The sequence below is a fragment of the Myxocyprinus asiaticus genome, chromosome 40 (assembly GCF_019703515.2).
Source record: "Myxocyprinus asiaticus isolate MX2 ecotype Aquarium Trade chromosome 40, UBuf_Myxa_2, whole genome shotgun sequence".
NCBI lineage: Eukaryota > Metazoa > Chordata > Actinopteri > Cypriniformes > Catostomidae > Myxocyprinus > Myxocyprinus asiaticus.
In genome coordinates this window covers 8997985-9022795 of record NC_059383.1, presented here as the reverse complement: position 1 = coordinate 9022795, position 24811 = coordinate 8997985, and the positions used below count along the sequence as shown (strand labels likewise).

The following is a 24811-nucleotide window of genomic DNA, read 5'->3' as shown; positions in this document are numbered from 1 at the left end:
GATGCTGCCACCACCATGCTTCACTGTAGGGATGGTATTGGCCAGGTGATGAGCGGTGCCTGGTTTCCTCCAGACATGACACTTGCCATTCAGGCCAAAGAGTTCAATCTTTGTTTCTCATGGACTGAGAGTCCTTCAGGTGCCTTTTGGCAAACTCCAGGCAGGCTGTCATGTGCCTTTTACTGAGGAGTGGCTTCCGTCTGGCCACTCTACCATACAGGCCTGATTGGTGGAGTGCTGCAGAGATGGTTGTTCTTCTAGAAGGTTCTCCTCTCTCCACAGAGAAACGCTGGAGCTCTGTCAGAGTGACCATCAGGTTCTTGGTCACCTCCCTGACTATGGCCCTTCTCCCCCGATCGCTCAGTTTGGCCGGGCGGCCAGCTCTAGGAAGAGTCCTGGTGGTTCCAAATTTCTTCCATTTACGGATGATGGAGGCCACTGTGCTCATTGGGACCTTCAATGCTGCAGAAATTTTTCTGTACCCTTCCCCAGATCTGTGCCTCCATACAATCCTGTCTCGGAGGTCTACAGACAATTCCTTGGACTTCATGGCTTGGTTTGTGGTCTGACATGCACTGTTAACTGTGGGACCTTATATAGACAGGTGTGTGCCTTTCCAAATCATGTCCAATCAACTGAATTTACCACAGGTGGACTCCAATAAAGTTGTAGAAACATCTCAAGGATGATCAGTGGAAACAGGATGCGCCTGAGCTCAATTTTGAGTGTCATGGCAAAGGCTGTGAATACTTATGTACATGTGATTTTTTTTTTTTCATTTTTTTTTTTAAATAAATTTGCAAAGATTTCAAACAAACTTATTTCACGTTGTCATTATGGGGTATTGTTTGTAGAATTTTGAGGAAAATAATGAATTTAATCCATTTTGGAATAAGGCTGTAACATAACAAAATGTGGAAAAAGTGAAGCACTGTGAATACTTTCCGGATGCACTGTACAAAGCAAAGCATTACTGATTGGTTTATCATTTCTATCCCATTCTAACAAACACTTCTAAACCTATTACATATCAATCTCACAATTTTGACAAAACTCATCAGTGTTAGCCAACTAGACAGCGTCACCCTGGCAAGTTTATATCACACAAATTTCAATGATCGAAACATCATAGAAATCAATACATTTGCAAGGTATAAAAAACACATTTCCAAACACTGACAAAACAGCACTGGCCCAATAGGGCATTATCCTAACCTTGAGAGGACTGATACACACAGACATGGGGATTGTTTTTTTTTTTTTTTAATTTATTTATGTTCTCACATTTTGAATGCTGATTGTGAGATCTGTCTTGAAATGGTTGAAGTCTTTGGCCAGTTCGTACCCATGATGATAATACGTAAACAGACCCTGTAGAAACGCCAACAACTGCACACAAAAACAATGAAAAAACAGCAGTCAGTGATCAGGGAATTTAATATTATTGTTCTTATAATCTAATCTAATCTAATCTAATCCACTATAATATAATATAATATAATATAATATAATATAATATAATTAGGGCTGTCAATCACTTAAAAAAGTTAATCAAATTAATTACATGAAATGCTAAATAATCAAATGAACAGCAATTAATTGTAAATATCAATTTTTGCAGAGAAAGGATAAATAAGAATAATTCAATATATAATGATCATTAAATAACTACAATTATATTTCAATAATTTTACATACATATATATATATATATATATATATATATATATATATATATATATACATACTGTATTTATTATATATATTATAGAGAGAGAGAGAGAGAGAGAGAGATACACACACACTGGTGGCCAAAAGTTTGGAATAGTGTACAGATTTTGCTCTTATGGAAAGAAATTGGTACTTTTATTCACCAAAGTGGCATTCAACTGATCATAATGTATAGTCAGGACATTAATAATGTGAAAAATTACTATTACAATTTGAAAAAGATATTCCAGAACTTCCTAAGCTACTACAAAGATTTCTCATCCTCCATGTGCAGCAATGACATCTTTGCAGATCCTTGGCATTCTAGCTGTCAGTTTGTCCAGATACTCCTGTAGCACGTGCCATAGATGTGATTGTTTTGTCAGGCACTTCTCACGCACCTTACAGTCTAGCTGATCCCACAAAAGCTCAATGGGGTTAAGATCCATAACACTCTTTTCCAATTATCTGTTGTCCAATGTCTTTCTTTCTTTGCCCACTCTAACCTTTTCTTTTTGTTTTTCTGTTTCAAAAGTGGCTTTTTCTTTGCAATTCTTCCCATAAGGCCTGCACCCCTGAGTCTTCTCTTTACTGTTGTACATGAAACTGGTGTTGAGTGGGTAGAATTCAATGAAGCTGTCAGCTGAGGACATGTGAGGTGTCTATTTCTCAAACTAGAGACTCTGATGTACTTATCCTCTTGTTTAGTTGTACATCTGACCCTCCACATCTCTTTCTGTCCTTGTTAGAGCCAGTTGTCCTTTGTCTTTGAAGACTGTAGTGTACACCTTTGTATGAAATCTTCAGTTTTTTGGCAATTTCCAGCATTGTATAGCCTTCATTCCTCAAAACAATGATTTACTGATGAGTTTCTAGAGAAAGCTGTTTCTTTTTTCCATTTTTGACCTAATATTGACCTTAAGACATGCCAGTCTATTGCATATTGTGATAACTCAAAAACAAACACAAACACAATGTTAAGCTTCATTTAACGAATCAAATAGTTTTCAACTGTGTTTGATAAAATGGCAAGTGATTTTCTAGTACCAAATGATCAATTTAGCATGATTACTCAAGGATAAGGTGTTGGAGTGATGGCTGCTGGAAATGGGGCCTGTCTAGATTTGATCAAAAATGACATTTTTCAAATAGTGATGGTGCTGTTTTTTTACATCAGTAATGTCCTGACTATACTTTGTGATCAGCTGAATGCCACTTTGGTGAATTAAAGTACCAATTTCCTTCCGAAACAGCAAAATCTGTACATTATTCCAAACTTTTGGCTGCCAGTGTATACACACACACACACACACACACACACACACACACACACACACATATATATATATACCGATCAGCAACAACATTACAACCACTTGCCTAATATTGTGTAGGTCCCCCTCCTGCCACCAAAACAGTGCCAACCCACATCTCAGCATTCTGAGATGATATTCTTCTCACCACAATTGTACAGAGTGGTTATCTGAGTTACTGTAGACTTTGTCAGTTTGAACCAGTCTGGCCATTCTCTGTTTAGCTCTCTCATCAACAAGGCATTTCCATCCACAGAACTGCTGCTCACTGGATGTTTTTTGTTTTTGACACCATTCAGAGTAAATTCTAGAGACTGTTGTGCATGAAAATCCCAGGAGATCAGCAGTTACAGAAATACTCAAACCAGCCTGTCTGGCACCAACAATCATCCATTTGATTATCTAATCAGCCAATCGTGTGGCAGCAGTGCAGTGCATAAAATCACGCAGATACGGGTCAGGAGCTTCAGTTAATGTAACATCAATTTCTAAAGATGTGTCATTGTACACATGCGTCAGAAGTCACTTTGGTTGGATCGTGACATCGTAAACAAAGCATTTTCAGGATGCTGTGTCAAGTTAAATGTTTGAAACGTACAAAAACACATCTCGAGAACCCTGCATTCGCAGTTGTGCTCCGTCCAGTTATGTTTGAAAGTAAGAACGCAACATCATCTTGTGCTTTCTGCTGTCAGTAAGTGTTATTTGTTGCCTGCACAACTGGAATTGCACTTACTGCCCCCTGCTGACTGAGACTCAAATAAACATGAAAGTGGTAAATCAAGGTTGAATTGCTCTGACGGTAGGAATATTCCTTTTTACAGTCGGGGGTAAATTATTAACTGTGCTATTTTTTTAACGTGTTATAGTTTATATAATTAATCGCACTGAACTGATGCATTAAATTGAAAGCTCTATTATATATAATATATAGTCATTCAGTCCCATTTATCAAAGTACCATGGTATTACCCATCATTGTTCCATGGCACCCCGACAGTACTTTTAGTGCAGTTAAAGAAACACTGAGATGCAGAAACTCTGCAGGATATAAAGTGAGATGGAGATGTGGTGAAGTATTACCGGTTCCACAAACTCAAACATTTTCCTCTCCTGAACTTCCTGCACTTTGAAGACGTACTCCAGCGAGACCTCGTAGAAGTGCTGCCTCACGTGATCCACCTGGTTATCGGCCTGGATGATTAGTTCACAAACACAAAGCAAATACATCACTGAACAAATCTCCTAAACTAAACACTAGTGGCTATTAAAAAAACGGCAAGCCGACAAAATAACTGTAATCTCACCCCAATATACACCAAAGGAAAAAAATTGAGTTCAGTAAATCAATCCATAACTAATAATAATATAGTGTATATGTCCTATAGCAAGCAAAACATCTGCATTTCAGTCTTAAAAGTAGCAAATAAGGGTAGTACATACTTCATGAAGATGTGCTTCCTTCTTCTTGGCAGACAGACTCAGATGTTTCTCCAACACAGTACAATACTTCTCAGTCTCTTTATCATACTTCTTTTTTGCCTCCTTTAGTACAAATGCAAGAGTGCAAATGCTGAGTCAACTCGAGAACAAAACAACACAAGTGAGTCTTTTTATATGCATATACAAAAATATTCACAGTCTGAAAATACAAATAAATGCTGTTTAATTTCATACATAGTGACCCCAAAAAGTGTTTAGACACTTAAACCACACTTAATGTATAAATATCATATGAATTTCATTCTTAAAGATGGTGCAAGCACACTTTTTAAGCAAAACATTTCACAAATGATAAAACAGTAGATAGTGTTCAAAATGGAGACAGAAAGTATTGGACACTTTCTTGTTGTCAAATTTTATTGTTGCATTAAAGGGATAGTTCACCCAAAAATGAAAATTCTGTCATTGTTTATTCATACTCAAGCCATCCCAGATGTGTATGACTTTCTTTTTTTTTTAGCAGAACACAAACAAAGATTTTTAGAAGAATATCTCAGCTCTGTAGGTCCATAACATGCAAGTGAATGGTGATCAGACATTAGTAGCTCCAAAAGTCACATAAAGGAAACATAAAAGTAATCTATAAGACTCCAGTGGTTAAATCCATGTCTTCAGAAGTGATATGATAGGTGTGGGTGAGAAACAGACCAATATTTAAGTCATTTTTTTATATACTCTAAATCTCTACTTTCTTTTTCACTTTTACGTCTGAAAGACACGTGGTGCCTGTTTATTTTCACTTTCACATCTGAAAGTGAGATTTAAAGTGGAGATTTAAAGTAAAAAATGACTTAAATATTGTTATGTTTCTCACCCACACCTATCACATTGCTTCTGAACACATGGATTTAAACACTGGAGTCTTATGGATTACTTTTATGCTCCCTTTATGTGGATTTTGGAGTTTCAAAATGTTGGCACCCATTCACTTGCATTGTGAGGACCTACAGAGCTGAGATATTCTTCTAAAAATCTTTGTTTGTGTTCTGCTGCAGAAAGGAAGTCACATATCAGGGATGGCATGAGTGTGAGTAAACGATGATAGAATTTTCATTTTTGAGTTTCCTGTTTAAAGTGAATATACATGGATTAAACTACATGATGGACTGTGTTTGTGCTGTATGCTGAAGTTCTCATGGCTTTTTACTGTTTTTTCAGATGTGTGACCAGACATGCCTAAAATTCCCTGTTAACCTATAAACATGGAAAAGGAACAATAGTTCATTCTTTTCAATTGTTAATTTCCTATTCTTTAAGCGCTCTTAAGGGACCATGGTCTCTGAACTCCAGACACCTGGAAGTGTCCAATGACAAGACGCCTGCTCGCAATGGTGGACAACTGCCATGAGGGGGTGTGTGAATCTGATTCGTCATTCGGGAATCAAACATCTGCAAGGGCCGTGGTTGTATCACTCATTTGATAGACTGGAGTGAATATATAAAATATATCTCTCTGAGAATTCAATCAAATGCGGGTCATATAATTAGCTATACAAATTTCACAACACTTTTTGGCACTGACACTAAAAATCGTCTGAATCCTGTGATATGGCTCAAATTAAGCAGAATTACTGTATCTCTGATTTTGTATTTCTCAAGAGCTTTAGAAATGAGTGCTTACATATCAAAGCCAACAGATGGCAGTGTTTTATAAGTGTTGTTTGAAGCGTTCTGATTAGTATTGGTTAGGCTTACATACAATCTATGCACTTGTTTAAAAATTTTCTGTGCTGATTCGCTGTGGATTGGATTGAAGTATGGTAAAATGTGTATGGAAATGATACCTTAGTATCCTATATTTTACTGGTAAGCATTATCAGATTAGCCAAGAAAAGTAATAAATGCACATGTGAGGAGCAGTGCATATGTGGAACCTTATGAATGACAAGTGTTGAATTGATCAAAGCTTTCTGCTGGCACAGATTCTTTGCAAGCCTAGTAAAAACGTATTATAGTTTCAATTCTACAGAAATCAATCTTTATTCATTTAGGCAATTACAAGCAATAGTTGTCTCAAAATGAAAATTCTGCAGCATTTACTCACCTTCATGTTATTTAATGACTTTTTTTTAGCAGATTATCTTAGCTACTCTTTCCCATACAATGACAAGGATGCGGATGGATGCTGTCAATATGACTAAAAACACTCAAAATGTAGTCTGTATGAACAGTGTGCTATAATCCATGTCTTCTGAAACAATATAATAGCTTTGTGTGAGAAACAGACCAAATTTAATCATTATTCACGAAAATCTTGCTTTCTGCAGTAGCTTTCAAATCTCATTTGCACTTTCGCATTTTCAAACTTCAGCATAGTTCAGTAAAAAGACATGTTGTGCGAGAACTAGTGCCGTTTGTCATATCTGACATCATATCTGAACATACATGAATGGCAATTAGAGTTGAAAGATGCGGTGGAGAGGAAGATTATATACTGTATATTTTCAAAAGACTTGGAATATACCGCATTGTACCGAGTCATAAGAACAACATTTATGATGCTTCTATGGTGCTATTTCCCATTTTCAGTCCCCATTTCCTTGCAATTTCTTGAAAGGTATGTTCCATGGTACCTTATACAGAACAAAAAGTCAAATAGGTTTGGAAAGACATGAGGGTGTGTTAATGACAGAATTTGTATTTTAGGTGAACAATTCCATTAAATTTTTTTTTTTTTTTTTTACCCTGAGATTGTGAAGGTAAAAATGATAAACAGTGCTGATAATCTGTATTCAGTGTATTGACTTAAGTGCAGAAATCCCATGAGCCTCTCTCTGATATGAATGCATGTTGTAACAGTGCAAAATGCTTATAACAGGAACGTCTGCTCTCACCTTAGCAGCTCCAATCTGCTCCTTTCTGAAACGTTCCAGGGGCAAAATCAACACATCGCTGGCATTTTCAATCTAAGGAGACACAAACACACAGCAGTCCTTTAATGATCTACTCTTAAACTATTAGTCACAACCAGTGACTATGAAGATGATGATGAAAAATCCAGCTCACCATCCGTGTTCTCTCATCTTCCAGGTTCTGTAAGACTCCTGCAAACTCCTGCAGTGATTTTGCTACAAAAGAACAGAGAAAAAAATAAGCACACAACATCTTGACTACTTTACAAATACATTTTAATAGAGGTGTGCAGTGAAGCTATTATCTGTATCTGTATCTATTACTATGGCAAAATTATCTGTATCTGTATTCGGATAGAACCAGATGTGGGCGGGGCTTAAATTGGAAATGCATCTAAACTAAATGAAGTGGCCATTTTAAAATGTAACTATTACATTTATAATATCTATAAATAAAATATTCATTGTACATGCCTATTCATAATAATAGCCTAATAATAATAAGAAGAAGAATAATCATAATAATAATAATAAAAATAATTATTATTATTATTATGCTTTTATTATTTAATTAAATTATCATTATTATTTTTTATTTCTATTTATTTTATTACCAGAAGTTGAATATGTAGGCCACATTAACTGTGGAATATGTTGTCAAATGTGGTTTCTCCTCACATTTCTTACATTAATATCTGCTGAAACAGAATTTTCTTTTATGTCTGTGCTTGTATAGCAGTGATATTCTGGAGGCATGAGGTGTCAAGATGCTTTTCAAACAGTATTGAAGGAGTTCCCATGTATACTGGACACTTCTCACAAGAAGCTTCTATTAGTCCTTAAAATATATACACTCACCGTCCACTTTATTAGGTACACCTGTGCATCTACTGGTTCATGCGATTATCTAATCAGCCAATCATGTGGCAGCAGTGCAATGTATAAAATCATGCAGATATGGGTCAGGAGCTCAGTTAATGTTCACATCAACCATCAGATTGGGAAAAAAAAAATGTGATCTCAGTGATTTGGACCATGGCATGATTGTTGATGCCAGGCAGGCTGGTCTGAGTATTTCTGTAACTGCTGATCTCCTGGGATTTTCATGCACTACAGTCTATAGAATTTACTCGGAATGGTGCCAGAAACAAAAAACATCCAGTGAGCAGCAGTTCTGTGGGCGAAAATGGCTTGTTAATGACAGATGTCAGAGGAGAATGGCCAGACTGGTCCAAGCTGACAGGAAGGTGACAGTAACCCAAATAAACATGCATTACAACAGTGCTATGCAAAAAAGCATTTCTGAACATACAACACGTTGAACATTGATTCGGATGGGCTACAGCAGTAGAAGACCCCTCTGGGTACCACTACTGTCAGCTAAGAACAGGAAACTGAGGCTGCAGTTGGCACAGGCTCATCAACATCTCAACACTAGACAATTCGAAAAACTTCGCCTGGTCAGAAAAATCTGGATTTCTACCGAGGTACACCGATGGTAGGCCCACTGCAGCCTCAGTTTTCTGTTCTTGGCAGACAGAAGTGGAACCCGACGTGGTCTTCTGCTGTTGTAGCCTGACATGTTCAACATGTTGTGCATTCTGAGATGCTATTCTGCTCACTACAATTATATAGGTAGAGGGGTTATCTGAGTTACTGTAGCCTTTCTGTCAGCTCGAACCAGTCTGGCCATTCTCCGTTGACCTCTCTCATCAGCAAGGCGTTTTCTTTACACTCTAGAGACTGTTGCACATGAAAATCCCAGGAGATCAGCACTTACAGAAATACTCAAACCTGCCCATCTGGCACCAACAATCATGCCACGGTCGAAATCACTGAGATTACATTTTTTCCCCATTCTGATGGTTGTTGTGAACATTAACATTAACTGAAGCTTCTGATCCATATCTGCATGATTTTATACATTACACCGTTGCCACACGATTGGCTGATTAGATAATCGCATGAATAAGGAGATGTACAGGTGTACCTAATAAAGTGGTCAGTGAGTGTATATTGATTTAGTTATATATATACAGTATATATATATAGTATATATATATATATATATATATATATATATATATATATATATATATATATATATATATATATATATATATATATATATATATATATATATATATATATATATATATATAAAGCAGTTAACTCATCAAACCTCTCAAGATACCAAATCTCAGACATGCACTTGGCGCATTACTAAGAAAACTTCAGAAATAATAATGTAGTGTCTGCTGTGGCCAATGTCTGTCATGTTTAACTTTATAAAGAACATTATCATCGAAAGCAAGGCTGCAATTCAAGATGAGATGAGAAGAAAGGCAAGTCAAGACTTGCTTTTCCTTAAAATTCAGCCAAGCAGGATTTCAGTGTGTTTCCATACAAGGTGCCAGAACTTACAGAAAGCCACAAAAATCCCCACAGGTTCCAACACTTAAGCTTTTGATGCCACACAATCATGAGGAATTATGATGAATAAAAGTAGAGCTGACGCTTCATTTTGGCAAAATAGGAACTTAATGAAATGGTAATGTGGACGGGCTCAGTAAAATCTGTCCTTTCCAGTTTAAAAGCTTGTTTTGAATATATTGTGTAAGACTTGGATTAAGATCATCAATGTGTAAAATAAATACATAAAGAAGCAGTTGAAACAGTTTTTTTTTTTTTTTTTTGTGCTGGCTGATATGGCAGTCATCGTATACTAACACTTAAGGCTTTGATGCAATATCAAGTAAAAGCAAAAGTTTTAAGTTGATCAAAACCATTACATAAATGTTCAATTCAAAGTCAGTCATAATTAATTAACAGAAGAGTTAAAATAAAAATAAATAAATAAAATATATATATATATTTTATTTATATTTTAGTGAATTGAGTAAATATTTATTTGAGCAATACTGTGTCATTTGATAACATTAAATGAAACTATATACAGTATATAATTATTATATCAGCCAGTGGCAATCTTGCTCTCCAGATGTCTCTAAATAATAGTATCAGCCATTAAAAAATCATTTCACTTCCTCAGATCCCAGTTTAAGGTGCAGACACAACTGTAAGTAAGCCATTTAAAGGTTGAGCGTCCTCTGTGGCACTTTCAAAACTTTGCCTGTTTTGAGCAGTCTAACCTGTTTGAAAACAATATGTTTTTTGTTTTTTTGCCATAGAGTGCCACAGTTTCAGTTGTCTTGGTTTCAGAAGTATTTTTCATATTATTTTTTTCCATAGGGATTTTATTAAATCATTCATTAAAGAGTTCAAAGCCATGAATCAAACCAACCAGCTCCGAGGTGAATCACAACGTTACAAACTTTGATTTGAAGCAAAAAAGTATTTGAAAATAAGATAAAAAGATGAAGGAACAAGAATGTACTTAATGTCTTTAATGAGGTAATAAACGACAATCCAATAAAGCATTAAGAATTATGTTACCAGGGGGCCTGGGTAGCTCAGCGAGTACTGACGCTGACTACCACCCCTGGAGTCGCGAGTTCGAATCCAAGGCATGCTGAGTGACTCCAGCCAGGTCTCCTAAACAACCAAATTGGCCCAGTTGCTAGGGATGGTAGAGTCACATGGGGTAACCTCCTTGTGGTCCCTATAATGTGGTTCTCGCTCTCTGTGGGGCACGTGGTGAGTTGTGCGTGGATGCCGCGGAGAATAGCGTGAAGCCTCCACATGCGCTATGTCTCCACGGTAATGCGCCCCACAAGCCACGTGATAAGATGTGTGGATTGACAGTCTCAGACACGGAGGCAACTGAGATTCGTCCTCCATCACCCGGATTGAGGTGAGTCACTACGCCACCACGAGGACTTAGAGCGCATTGGGAATTGGGCACTCCAAATTGGGGAGAAAAAAAAAAAAAGACTTACATTATCAAATTAAAAACAATGGAAAACAAAGCTATAGATTTTAAGTTGTTGAAGTATAGAAACAATATTTTTTTTTTTTTTTTTGCAAAATATTCATACATACATACAAATATACTGTATATGTTGTTTGAGAGTGTAGTGAGAACTGACTCGATTGTGTCACAGTGTATTCACAGTGAGTCATGGGAGTGGGCGGTCGCTGCAGAGCTCTTTTGGCGCACTTTGCCGCAATTCTCTGATTGGTGGATCTCTCTTCAGAATTATGGGTAGTGTAGTTCTTTACCAGAAACTCTGCTATTAAACCCTAAACAATTAACAGCCTCGAAGCTCATGGCAGAACTGTCTTTAAAGGTTTATACGCTTTTGTTAAAAAAATCAATTCATCTATGAAGAACATTAATGGGACTTTTACTTCTGGAGCCAGACTGTTCCATTACATGCTGCAAAAATGACACACTAAATTTTTACATCAAACTATATGTACTGTAAGTCTCATGGCTCTAGGCAACAATATGGACACTATATGATCCCTGTTATTATGCATAAGAGCTTTTTCCATTACATTGGCCAAGGAATGAACCTGCCATTCACATTGGTCATGTTTCTATTGCAGAACTAGCTGTTCATTGTCTGCAGTGGAGATCTTATTTTCACATTATGCACTTGATACTTTATCCAAAGTGACTAATGGTGCATTCAAGCTTTCCATGTTATCAGTTTGTGTGTTCCTTGGGAATCAAACCCATGACCTAGGCATTGCTAGACTTATGCTCTACCAGTTGAACGTTGAAGCTAAAGAAACATAGACATTAAAATATCCAAAAATGTATGTTGCAGTCTTACCAATGCATATCTCATCATCTGTTTCTGCATCGCCAATGCACTGGAATTTAAATTCATTCAGTGACTCTGCAAACTTCCTCTTTACAGTAGACAAATCTGCAAAAGATGCAAATGACAAGTGTTAAAATGAGAGACGTGGGTGATATTTTGAAAGCATATACAGACGAGAGAGGCAGGAGGTGATGAAACCACACGGTATCAGTATTTTTTTTGTTATGACTTTGACAAAGAAAGTCAGAACCACAGAAAGAGAATGAAACTGAGAACATGAGAATGAAACACTGCATTTCAGAAAGTTTGTAGTAGGCTTTCATGGCTGTAAACTGTAAGACTGACAAAGTTAGAGAGACAAAGATTTAGAGAGGCAAGGAGAAAAAGAGTTTGCAAGGATGACAGAAGTGGAAAGACTAAATAAATGAAAAGAAAATGAGAATGAGAAAGAATAGGCCATAAATTCCATAAAAAATGAATCCTGTTTGTAATAGAATAAAATTTTTGCTGGTAAGTTCAGCATGTAAATGGAGGGCAGACCACTTGGTTTTACATTGTCATAACTTAGGAAAGCTTCTTCCTGAAAAACCGCAAACAAACGGAATACATTGCATGAAAATAAACCAGTTGGGCTGGACATCAACCTCAACTGGTTTGCAAGTTTCTTCAACATCAAGATACAGTAGTTGAGGATGAACATTAACATTTTATTGAAGGCTGTTCATTTTTAATTCAACATGAAACAGCACTCAAAACACTTTTTGTTATATGACACATTTTTTTCACCCACGTGACAGGGTGAAATTTTAGTTCACCCAAAAAAATAAACTTTTCTCATAATTTACTCACCCTCAGGCCATCCCAGATGGGAATGACTGTCTTTCATCAGCAGAACACAAACAAAGATTTTTAGAAGAATATTTCAGCTCTGTAGGTCCAAAGTGGATGGTGACCAAAAATCTGAAGGTCCAAAAATCACATAAAGGAATCATAATAGTAATCCATACGACTCCAGTGTTGTAAGGAACTAATATTTAGGTCCTTTTATGCTAGAAATTCTTCTCCCTGCCCAGTAGAAGGGCGTATGTATGAAGAATGTGAATCCCCAAAAACACAAGAATGTGAAATGGAAAGTTAAAGTGGAGATTGGCTGAGTTTGGAATGGCATACTACCATATGGCTCTTACTACATCTGCCATTTGTGACTATGGCAGAAATAATATGAGTAGTATGGTAATATGCAATTCCGAACTCAGCAACTGACTACAGTAAAAAAGGACTTAAATGTTAATCTCTCACACACACACATATCTTTCTCACACACACACCTATCATATCACTTCTGAAGACATTGGTTTAACCACTGGAGTCTTATGGATAACTTTTATGCTGATTTATGTGATTTTTGGAGCTTCAAAATTTTGGCACCCATTCACTTGCATTGTATGAGCCTACAAAGCTGAGAAATTAATTTAAAAATCTTCCTTTGAGTTCTGCAAAAGAAAGAAAGTCATACGCATCTGGGATGGCATGAGAGTGATTAAATGATGAGAGAATTTTCATTTTTGGGTGAACTATACCTTTAAGCTGAGTGATATTATTGGTTTATAATACTTTTTCCTGTCTACACTGCCTTGGTTATGTAAGCAGAAAAGCAAAGTTGTTTCAGATGCAGAAAAAGTTATTTCATTTTGATGAAAGATTATGAAAACAAACTTGCTCTTATCTAACTGTCAAATGTTTAAAAATTTTAATAGAATAATTTACATGATGTGTCGATTAATTAATTAAATTAATCGCATATCAATATTTCCTAAGAAAGGCCACCAAATAAAGGTAATATACTGTAGAATGTAATAATTAAAATAAATATAAATATAATATATAATAGATATTATCAGTCAAATAATACAAATACATTACATTGTATGCGTATACAGTATACTGTACTATATGTATATATATATATATATATATATATATATATATATATATATATATATATATATATATATATATATATATATACACTATATTGCCAAAAGTATTCACTCATCTGCCTTTAGACGCATATGAACTTAAGTGACATCCCATTCTTAATCCATAGGGTTTAATATGACGTCGGCCCACCCTTTGCAGCTATAACAGCTTCAACTCTTCTGGGAAGGCTTTCCACAAGGTTTAGGAGTGTGTTTATGGGAATTTTTGACCATTCTTCCAGAAGCGCATTTGTGAGTTCAGACACTGATGTTGGTCGAGAAGGCCTGGCTCGCAGTCTTCGCTCTAATTCATCCCAAAGGTGCTCTGTCGGGTTGAGGTCAGGACTCTGTGCAGGCCAGTCAAGTTCTTCCACACCAAACTCGCTCATCCATGTCTTTATGGACCTTGCTTTGTGCACTGGTGCGCAGTCATGTTGGAACAGGAAGGGGCCATCCCCAAACTGTTCCCACAAAGTTGGGAGCATGGAATTGTCCAAAATCTCTTGGTATGCTGAAGCATTCAGTGTTCCTTTCACTGGAACTAAGGGGCCAAGCCCAGCTCCTGAAAAACAACCCCACACCATAATCCCCCCTCCACCAAACTTCACAGTTGGCACAATGCAGTCAGACAAGTACTGTTCTCCTGGCAACCGCCAAACCCAGACTCGTCCATCAGATTGCCAGATGGAGAAGCGTGATTCGTCACTCCAGAGAATGCGTCTCCACTGCTCTAGAGTCCAGTGGCGGCGTGCTTTACACCACTGCATCCGACGCTTTGCATTGCACTTGGTGATGTATGGCTTGGATGCAGCTGCTCGGCCATGGAAACCCATTCCATGAAGCTCTCTATGCACTGCTCTTGAGCTAATCTGAAGGCCACATGAACTTTGGAGGTCTGTAGCGATTGACTCTGCAGAAAGTTGGCGACCTCTGCGCACTATGCGCCTCAGCATCCGCTGACCCCGCTCTGTCATTTTATGTGGCCTACCACTTCGTGGCTGAGTTGCTGTCATTCCCAATCGCTTCCACTTTGTTATAATACCACTGACAGTTGACTGTGGAATATTTAGTAGCGAGGAAATTTCATGACTGGACTTGTTGCACAGGTGGCATCCTATCACAGTACCACGCTGGAATTCACTGAGCTCCTGAGAGCGGCCCATTCTTTCACAAATGTTTGTGGAAGCAGTCTGCATGCCTAGGTGCTTCGTTTTATACACCTGTGGCCATGGAAGTGATTGGAACACCTGAATTCAATTATTTGGATGGGTGAGCGAATACTTTTGGCAATATAGTGTATATATACACACACACACACACACAGTATACATTGTTCCAACAGAGAAGTGAAGAAATTAGACAATACAAAAATTGTTTTTGTTTTGCTTCCAAATTCTTGAACATAACCCTATTATTGTCCTACTTCCCTCTGCTCTATGTTTAATTATCGGCCTATGTACGCATCAGACGGGTGCTTTTGAAGCGTCTCACTTGGGTTGTGTCGCATCTCACTATAGTTTTCAGCATCTCTAGTCATGAGCGTTGAGTTTTTAGAACAATATATCAAGCTAAACAGTTAGAAACTTTGAAAAACATGTCTTGAAATCCCTGCATTCTGTTGTGCTCGGTCTAGCTGTCTTAGAGTGCAAAAGTGCATCTGTAGAAGGCTGTGCTGCCTTCAATATAATTGCTTCAGTCACTCTCCAATGCATGAGGGGAATCAGTTGTCTGTTCTTTTTGGGGCTTTGAAGTGCTGATTACCATCCACTTGCATTGTATGGACCTACAAAGCTAATGTATTCTTCTAAAAATTTTAGTTTGTGTTCTGCAGAAGAAAGAAAGTCATACGCATCTGGGATGGCATTTTTGGGTGAACTAACCCTTATAGTAACAGGACCAAATGAAGATATAACTAGTGCAAGTTCAATCTACAGTATACTAAGAGTTCTTAATATTCTGTTTGCGATGATAAGGCACTGCAAAAAGATACGTTATTGCTGTATACCTCAATGATCTGTATGGTTGAAGTCAGGGCTGGAGAAGGGTTGACCCTTAAAAACAAAGTATGTCTTGACCTAAACCCAAGAAGCTCTTTATCACTTCGAGAAACTCTGCCAAACCCTGTGGAGCTTTTGCCATTTGACAATGAACCAAGGCCAGTTAGTGCTTTTCTGATTGCAGCCATTAACACTAAAGTGATAACATCCACTGACTGCAGATCAGCATATCTGGGCCGGGTTTCTTGATACACATTCTAAACAGGTCTTTCAACAGACCAAAAACAGCTGCTACATCCTGATATCATTTTTTTTTTTTTTTTACTTTCTTAAGTTAAAGCAACACTGGGACATTCATGCAGCGACTCCCTTCAGCTTTCACACATCTTTTGTATTCTAGCAAAGAACAGCCCTGATATACAAGTGCCCCTCTAAAGATGCCAGCCCTTTCTGATTGTATAAAATCCAATGATTGACACCAGATACAAGTTCTCTATGGTGCCATTATCGACAAAGCTGTTAAATAAAGAAAGGTAGAAGTAGGTACTGAAATGATTGAGGTACTGAGGGTATATGGTGATTATTGTCTAGTATGCTAATTTGTGATGTAAGAGTATTGGAGGTATATGTTGTATTATGTTATTGTGTGTCCATATGTAACAGGAAGACATTATGTGAGTATGTGATGAGTATTTTATTGTGTTTATATGTAATAGCAACCTTGATGCCCATGGCAAATCTCTCTACGGTGACCAATAAAGAATAAAGAAAGAAAGAAATGGTTTTCAGAATAACTGTGTGTCCATGAAATAATAGGTATTTAGGCTACTACTTTTGGATAGACTGTGATTCTGACCACAAAGCCAACACATATTTTCCACCTATTCCGTCTGTGTTGTTTGTACAATGTTTTGTTGAGAATGCTGCACCATTGTTTGAATGAGCAGCCACATTGTTGCACACTCTTCTACTGTATTATTGCGTCACCAATGATTTCAGATTTACTTGCACCAAAACATTCCGTAAAAACTAAGCAAACTGTGGTTGTTTGTTCTCTCTTCCTGTCTAAGTTGGTGGTTCTAGGGAAGAAAATAATCACAACTCTTGTTCTGCAGGACTACAGTAGCCAGCGAAATAACTGCAGAGATAATGCAAGAGACACCTCATTGGTTAGTCGAAAGATACTGGAAAATAAGTCTTGTAGGTCACGTGTTTAACTTTCCAACATGCTTCCCCTTGACACTGAAGCAGACTGTTATTTTAGCACTTGGGAATCCCGGCCAGGCTGAAAACTGATTGTTAACTAGTGCAGGCGCTAAAAATAAGCAGCTTCTATTTGCATTCACAAGCTTTTCGCTTCTTGTGTCCTCTATGAACACAGAATTCCCCACCATTCTTCAGCTCCAATATCCCCTGCTTCCTGCCTTCTGCTCTTGCAATACAATGGTACCGTCCAAGTGTCTGGGAGGGATACACACATACAATCGTGTATGTACTGTACAAACATACACACACATACAAGCCAACAAAACAGGAAAGCAAATAAAAAGATGCAGCATTTTTGTTTCCTAATAGGTTCCAGTGGAATGCCAACACTCCATTATATGACATTTAAGAGAACCCAAAGCTTTAAGGTGCCAATAGACTATAGAAAACTCTGATGAAGTGTTTGATGGAAAGGAATGTACAGTATAAGTTCCAGCTGGAGGGTGAAGAAAGTCCTTGCAACTCACCGAACCCCTTCGAAGCAATGTTGCTTGCTTGTAGGGAAGTGCAAAATGGTATATTTTTAAAATTGAAAAGTCGGTGGGTTGCCTGAACAACTAGTCAACTAATCGGTCTTAAGGAAGCCCTGTGTAAGTAGGCTGTTTTCGGGTTCTATGCATTTTTAAAACGCAATGGCAAAAGATGTCCATCTGAATGTGTATGGTTGTTTAAAGGCTCAACTTTTCAGAGAGGGTATTAACATGCAAACTGTCTCACAGATAAATGACAACATGTCATCAGGCTAAATCCGGGTTAACACTATGATTTTGGCGTGATTCTTACATCGGAGGCAAATTTCAGGGATCAAAGATTTCTCTTGTCACTGGGCAAAATCGTCAGTCTTTGATCCCTTAAGGCCACTTAAGTATAAGTATCAATTAAATATACTTTCGGTTTTAGCAAGAACGCTTAGCATATGTGAACAGGATGCGTGACATAAATTTTGTCATCAACAGAGTGCTCAAGCACTGTCCACATGCAGCCCGATTGGTGATTTTTCTAACCACGTGTACTCTGAACGCTACACTCAACACTTACAATTTAGCCGTTGCTTTCACGAAGAAGTGCAAAAAGATGTAATCGCTGGTAAACAACAAGAGACGAAGGTGAAAACACCAACAATGGATGTGCATGTCAAGAGCGTGTGTGTGAGGAGGTCAGGAGATACCTGCATTTGTATAACTTGAGTCAGAAGGAATATAAAGACATCTTTATGGGTCTAAACTAATGAAGAGAAATAGTCCAGTGTCCCATTGCAGTCCAAGCACGCATGCGTCAACTGTCTGTGTGTGCGCACAGTCATATGAAGTATTTGCGCCAAAAACAAAAATTTATTTGGGCTTCAGTGTGATATTTTAAATGAAAGGTGGTTAATTGCCTCTGCGATGAATTTTAGCCTCTGTCGAAGTTCTGGCAGTGGCAAATTTGTGTCGCAATCATGCAGTGTGACTGCTCCTACTATGGCAGAAAACACTCAGTCAACACTGTCAATCGGGATGATTGGGACAAAAGTCTTGGCTACGATGTGTATTGCACACATATCATAAAAAAAAAAGTAAACATTTTTTTTTTTTTTTTAAATTAAGATAACTGAGAGGGTCTTAACATGTGCCAGGTTAAGCCTGTACAATTTTGCCATCTTCTGCAAAATTCAGGGATCGTAAAATATTCCTCTTGTCGTAGGGCAAAAACGACAATCTCTCGCCGTTTGGTGTGACAATGTTAAATGACGGCTGATTAATTGCCTTTGTGATGAATCTTAGCCTCCGACTAAGTTCTGACAAGGTCAGTATTTTATATCGCAATCATTCAGTATGACTACAATGCCGTAAAACACCCAGTCAATGCTGTCAATCAGGATGACTGGAACCAAAGTCTTGGCTACGATGTGTATTGTACACCCATAAAAAAAATTAAAAAAAACAGCAAGAGACACAACAGACAAAAATGTCTGTCTGAATGTGTATGGATGTTTATTTAAATGTGCAACCTTTCAGAGAGTGTATAACTGTCTAACAGCTAAATCACAACACACTGTCAGGCTAAAGCCAGGTGCATCACTGTATGATTTCGCCATCTGAGACAAATTTCTGGAATTGGAAAAAGATTTATGTTGTCGTAGTTTAATGTCTTTCAGCAATCTTCAGCAATATATCGGCTGATTAATTGCTTTTGCAATTGATCTTTGCCTCTGAGGAAGTTCTGGCATTGTCTGAAATTTTGTGTCGCAATTGTGAGGTGTGACTGCTGCTATCACAGCCAGATGAGATAAAACATCCAGTCAACACTGTCAATTAGAACGATTTGAACCAAGCTAGTCGTGAGTACTAGGGATGCACCGATATGGATCGGTATCGGCTCCGATACTGAAGTTTTTCCCCAGATCGAGTATCGGCCCGACGAGCCCAATCCAAATCTAATACCACATGCTTGTTATGGTTGTTACCGTCAAGCTCAAAGGATGACATAAAAGAACCTTAAAGGCACCATTATAGTCCATATAACCCGTGCATTTTGCTCAAAGTGTCTTGAAGACATATGATAGCTTTGTGAATCGCTAAAGACTGTTTGATAAATAATGTACAGTCTGCATGTGCAGCATGCTTTTCTGAACAAGCAGGCGCGAAATATGTGGGCGCTCCACACAAACTTCATCTCAGATGTAGATGCTCAACAGTTCAGTTCATTTAAAACATACATTGAATGAGAAGCAAATTAAAATACTGTGAACTAGCCTACAAACAAACACTCTTCTGGAGCTTACTGGAGCGTTCCGTTAAAATAAAAGCCCAAGTCAAAATAAAAGGCCTAAGAAATTACAAATGAAATGTATGACTATTGTATAATAAAATTCCATTCTTAATATTATTATTATTATTTTACAAATTACAATAATAACAAATTACACTTGGAATGTAACAAATTATATTTAAAAAAAATAACTTGACTGGGTTCCAAAAAAATTACTTTGTGATTGAAAAGTGGACTGATATCCTAATACAACTAAAGTGAACAAAAACAATTTCAGATTTCCAGATACAAGTTTGAAAAAAAAGATGTGTAAAGAGAACTGGCTTGTTTTATACTGAAAACTTTCACTTGTTGTTGGACCATCATGACCTATGCCTACCTAAAAGTTAGTTCCAAAACTAAGATTTTAACAGATCAAGGATTTAATATGTGGGCCTTATTTTAATCTTTTAATATAATAAAACACAAATAAAACACAAACTCACACTTTTCCGGTGTTTTTTTTTTGTTTTGTTTTTTGCCTTTATTAATTAATGAAAGTGACCGTCAGGTGTTGATGTGAGCAAATGGAAACACTTTGAAGAATGTTATCTGGTCTTGACTGTGGTATCAACTACAGTTTCAAAGCAGCTTCCCCACCACTGTTCCTGACGTATTTGTCAGTTATGTATCTGCAATGCAAATGTTTGCACCTTAACCTGGAAATGTTGTGAAATGCTAACAGAAAGATATGTGGCTCTGTGACCCAGAACAGAGTCATGCCTGAGCTCCAGGAGCACATAAATCAGCATCAACAGACTAAGAGAGTGTAATTCGTTTTTAAAGACAATTAAGGAAGACATTGAACAGTTGCTCTATACAAGCCAGTAGCTCTGATAATATGTCACTTACTGTTGTGCTAGCATTCAGAAACAAGGCTCTTAATCCTGCATCTCGATGAAAATTGCAGGCCATCTGAGAGAAATGTGTCTCTACATGACTAGATTGTGATGTTTTGTTCCTATTAGAAAACTTATGTCAAATAAATCTGTAGCCTTTGTGATGGAGGTCATAGAAGATGTGGAAGATCACTCCAGATGATCCACAGCAGACCATTCATTAGACATCCAGCTTTAGCAGCAAAGAGCAGCACAGGACCACACAACGAGAGCTAAATACAAGCCAAAGTTTGATCAGCAACTCGACTTCCAACACAACCACATTACTGCTACATACACACATTATAATGTCCAATGAACTCTAAGTGAGTGAAGATATATTTACAAGATGCAAAAATAAACATTTTCCGACATGCAGGTCATTACAGCGTCATTGAAGACCAAACGCATGAAAGGTAATTAATCTTTCCATTCAATGACAATTAAAGCAAGGCCTGAATGCGATGACTTATTTAAAAGAACATCACATTTGTCTACCACATAAGACTAAACAAACATGAATGAGAAGTTTGAATGCAGTCACTTGCAGAGTCACAAATTTATTCACTTATTCACACTTCTGCGATTCTCACTTCCGGGAGTGCCCCTCGCAGGGAAAACGTACTTCCGGTATCAACAACGGCCATTGAAACGTGAACAAGATCTGCTGAAATCAAAGTCTTCACACAAATTAGATAGCGTGTAAATGTTTGATCTGACTTTTTGCTTTGTTGCCGACTCTAATTAGGATCTTGATTATGGTAAAAGAACATTCTGACAATTCTGAGAAAGGTATAACGTGACTGAATCCAGCATATTCAGTGAGAAATTCGAGCTTCTACTAGCCCTGGAATACACCAATAATAAATAACTTGTGAATTCATTGTCATTTCATTCTCTGCGTCTGTTGGGGTCGGCTCTGCATTATCGCAAATGAAAACAGCACGGTGTGTGCGGAGAAAATCATCGGCAGCCTGCTCCTCTCTCTTTAAAGGTGCAGTATGTAACAAGTTTCATGTAATATTCGCCTTTTTTTTTTTTTGTGCCAATGTGTGAATGGCTTGTAACGCAACTTAAAAAATGAGACCTTCCCGGACTTCCTATGTTGCCTATTAAAGCCTGTAGACTGATTTTCATGCGAAGGGAGCGGGATGCTTTTGCCGGGAAAATCCAAAGGATGTGACGTTTATGCGTGCTCCCGAGAGCCTTCTACTGAATCCCGTCTGGGTAAGCGGGAACGTGATCGTGGTCGAGTGAAAACTAGAGTGAACATCGGCAGGGCATTTGATTCCTGGAGGGAACTTCGTTCAGTTTTGGGGATCAAAACCGACCCTGAATTGGCGTTCTTCTTATTGGACCTGTAAGCTTACATAACTGCAGAGCATGTGAAATATAGTGCCATAAGGATTGATCTGTGTAATTTTAGCTAACTTGATCTTGCCTGCTAATGCTGACGAATTGCAAGCTACCTTGCTTCGTAACTTCAAATAATTTCAACGATCTTCTCTTTATACTAAAAGTCAGGTATACAGGATAAATTTAAACAAATATGCTGGTTTCTTGATCATAGTACAACATATGACATACAAAACATACAATAGTGAAACATAACAGTGCAGTGTAACAGTAAACTGTCTGGTATAGTTCGGTAGTATGTAGCTGTATGTGTGTATCAGTATGCTATGTTAGCTGATAAGAAGTTTTAATTCAGTCTCAAAGATTGTAGTGAAACAATCATAACGGTGTAATTTTAATTATGCTACCTCATCTGTCAGTATGATGCCAGTGAATCATGTTCAGTCTCTTTGCACGTTATGTCATTGTTTTGGCTGATGCTCGCTCGCTTCCCTATGGAGTGTGTGCACGAGCGCGAGCACGAGCAACAGGTAGCTGGCTGCAGTTCACTTAACAGTCTCAGGTGTCATTAATAACAAGGGTTTCTGAATCTTACATACTGCACCTTTAAAGCTCCAGAATGAGACGCAGCACGTCTGATCGCTCGCACCATGGACACCTTCATGAACAGGGACACTTCTGTCATCTTTCTCTCCGATATTTCATCTCATTCACATGCTTCTGACACCATCATAAAACCAAGTGTGATAAAGTTAAGTCGAGTCGACATTCAGGATAATATACAGTAAACTCTGTGCTTTTCACATCATGAAGCCAAACCAACTCAGATATACAGGTAAATCTGTCTTTTTTATAGCACACTGCTCAAATGTCAAAACAAGATTTTTTTTATTTTTTTTATTGTCATTTTATCATCCTTATAAATAAAAGAATGGAACCATGACTGAAATGTTCAGGAAAAATTTCAATTTTGTGACTATTTCATCATGAGAATCCCCCTCCACACACACACACACTTATGGCTGCTCATCATTATCTTAAAGTCTGTAAACCTGCGCTGTAATATTCGATGTAGTGCTTATGCCATGTTATGTACACGTTGTTATAATTGGTAATAAATACATTGTTTATTGCACAGTTCTTATTGCTGTCTGTTTTGTTTTTTTTTTTTGTTTTTTTTGCTGGGATAGCGGGGTTAATGTACATTGTATATAATTTATGTAAATAGGTAAATACATTTTAAATGGGACAAGATGACTTGGTTTCATTCCTAAATTTTATTGTTTATTCTCTTAAAAACTGCATTTAATATTTTTGGGAGTTTCATACAAGGTTCAGTTAGACATATTGAATTTTATTTGTATTTTTGCATCTTTGCTGGGAGTATATATTAGGGTTGCGTGGTATACCGGAACTAACGAAATATTGTGATACCAAAAAATTTTAAATGGTACGATATCATCTTGTTGTTCATTTCGGTACCATATTAAAGTATGCTGCCATTAGCAAAATGTAATGTAATGTGAGAGTTTTGAGATCAAATCAAAGTCTCGATATGGCCAAGTGTGATCATTAAACAGCAGAAGGATGTCATTTAATGAAATAATATACAGGCACATGTGCGCCACAGAACGAATGAGAGGCTCCGTCCTGCTCTGTCATCTCCTTCACACACACACAAGCAGGCGCACACACAAATGCAACACACACTACTGATGCTTGATTTTCATGCAGTGTGTCCAGTAGTATCCATCTGCAGAGCAGTGTGTTTAGTGAATAATCGGCAGTGAAATCTCAAATGACCATTTTCACCGTTGCAGCTCGGAGATATCAGATTGCGAGTCATGGGAAGCTTGATATAACGAACCCTTCACAAACAGGAAGAACTTCAAAGGTCTTTCAAAATAAAAGTCCCACTGAAATAAGAGCTCTTTTCAACCAGATGCGTGAAATTGAAGTCATTACTACAGAAAAATATTACTACTGTATAAAAGTGTAATATTCAAAGTAGTCGCAATAATACTCATAATGACAATAATATAATAATAAATGGTTATATTATTAATATTATTATCTGTAAGCAATATCACAAAAGCAAGTGTACTGAATATCAGCATGTTGTGATTCAGCTATGGAAGCCTTTTGCCTCAGGTAATCAGATTTATTTCGTTTAATGTTTTCATTAATACTGTAAAGCTCTGTTGTGCATCTTTTTTGTTTGTTTTTTACCAAAAATAATATATATATATATATATATATATATATATATATATATATATATATATATATATATATAATGTATTATTATTATTATTATTATTATTGAAATATTAATATTGGGTCTACATTATTGAAAAATATTATGATTAAAGCTGTATAGTAAGTATTTAGTTAAATGCAATATGATCATAACACTTAATTAAAGCATTTAACAT

The 24811-nt window shown here is 37.2% G+C and overlaps 1 protein-coding gene across 4 annotated transcripts in view; it reads right to left on the bottom strand.

Moving 5' to 3' along the window:
* The window catches only part of LOC127430411 (rho GTPase-activating protein 26-like), a 180252-nt gene that overhangs the window by 78578 nt on the left and 76863 nt on the right, over positions 1–24811 (bottom strand). For all 4 annotated transcript variants that reach the window (XM_051680149.1, XM_051680148.1, XM_051680146.1 and 1 more), the window contains exons 2-7: positions 12120–12215; positions 7532–7593; positions 7360–7431; positions 4466–4567; positions 4106–4216; positions 1285–1389 (exon numbers count right to left, since the gene is read on the bottom strand). In XM_051680149.1, the coding sequence (XP_051536109.1) occupies positions 1285–1389; positions 4106–4216; positions 4466–4567; positions 7360–7431; positions 7532–7593; positions 12120–12215 (548 nt within the window). The remainder of the gene's footprint in view (positions 1–1284; positions 1390–4105; positions 4217–4465; positions 4568–7359; positions 7432–7531; positions 7594–12119; positions 12216–24811) is intronic.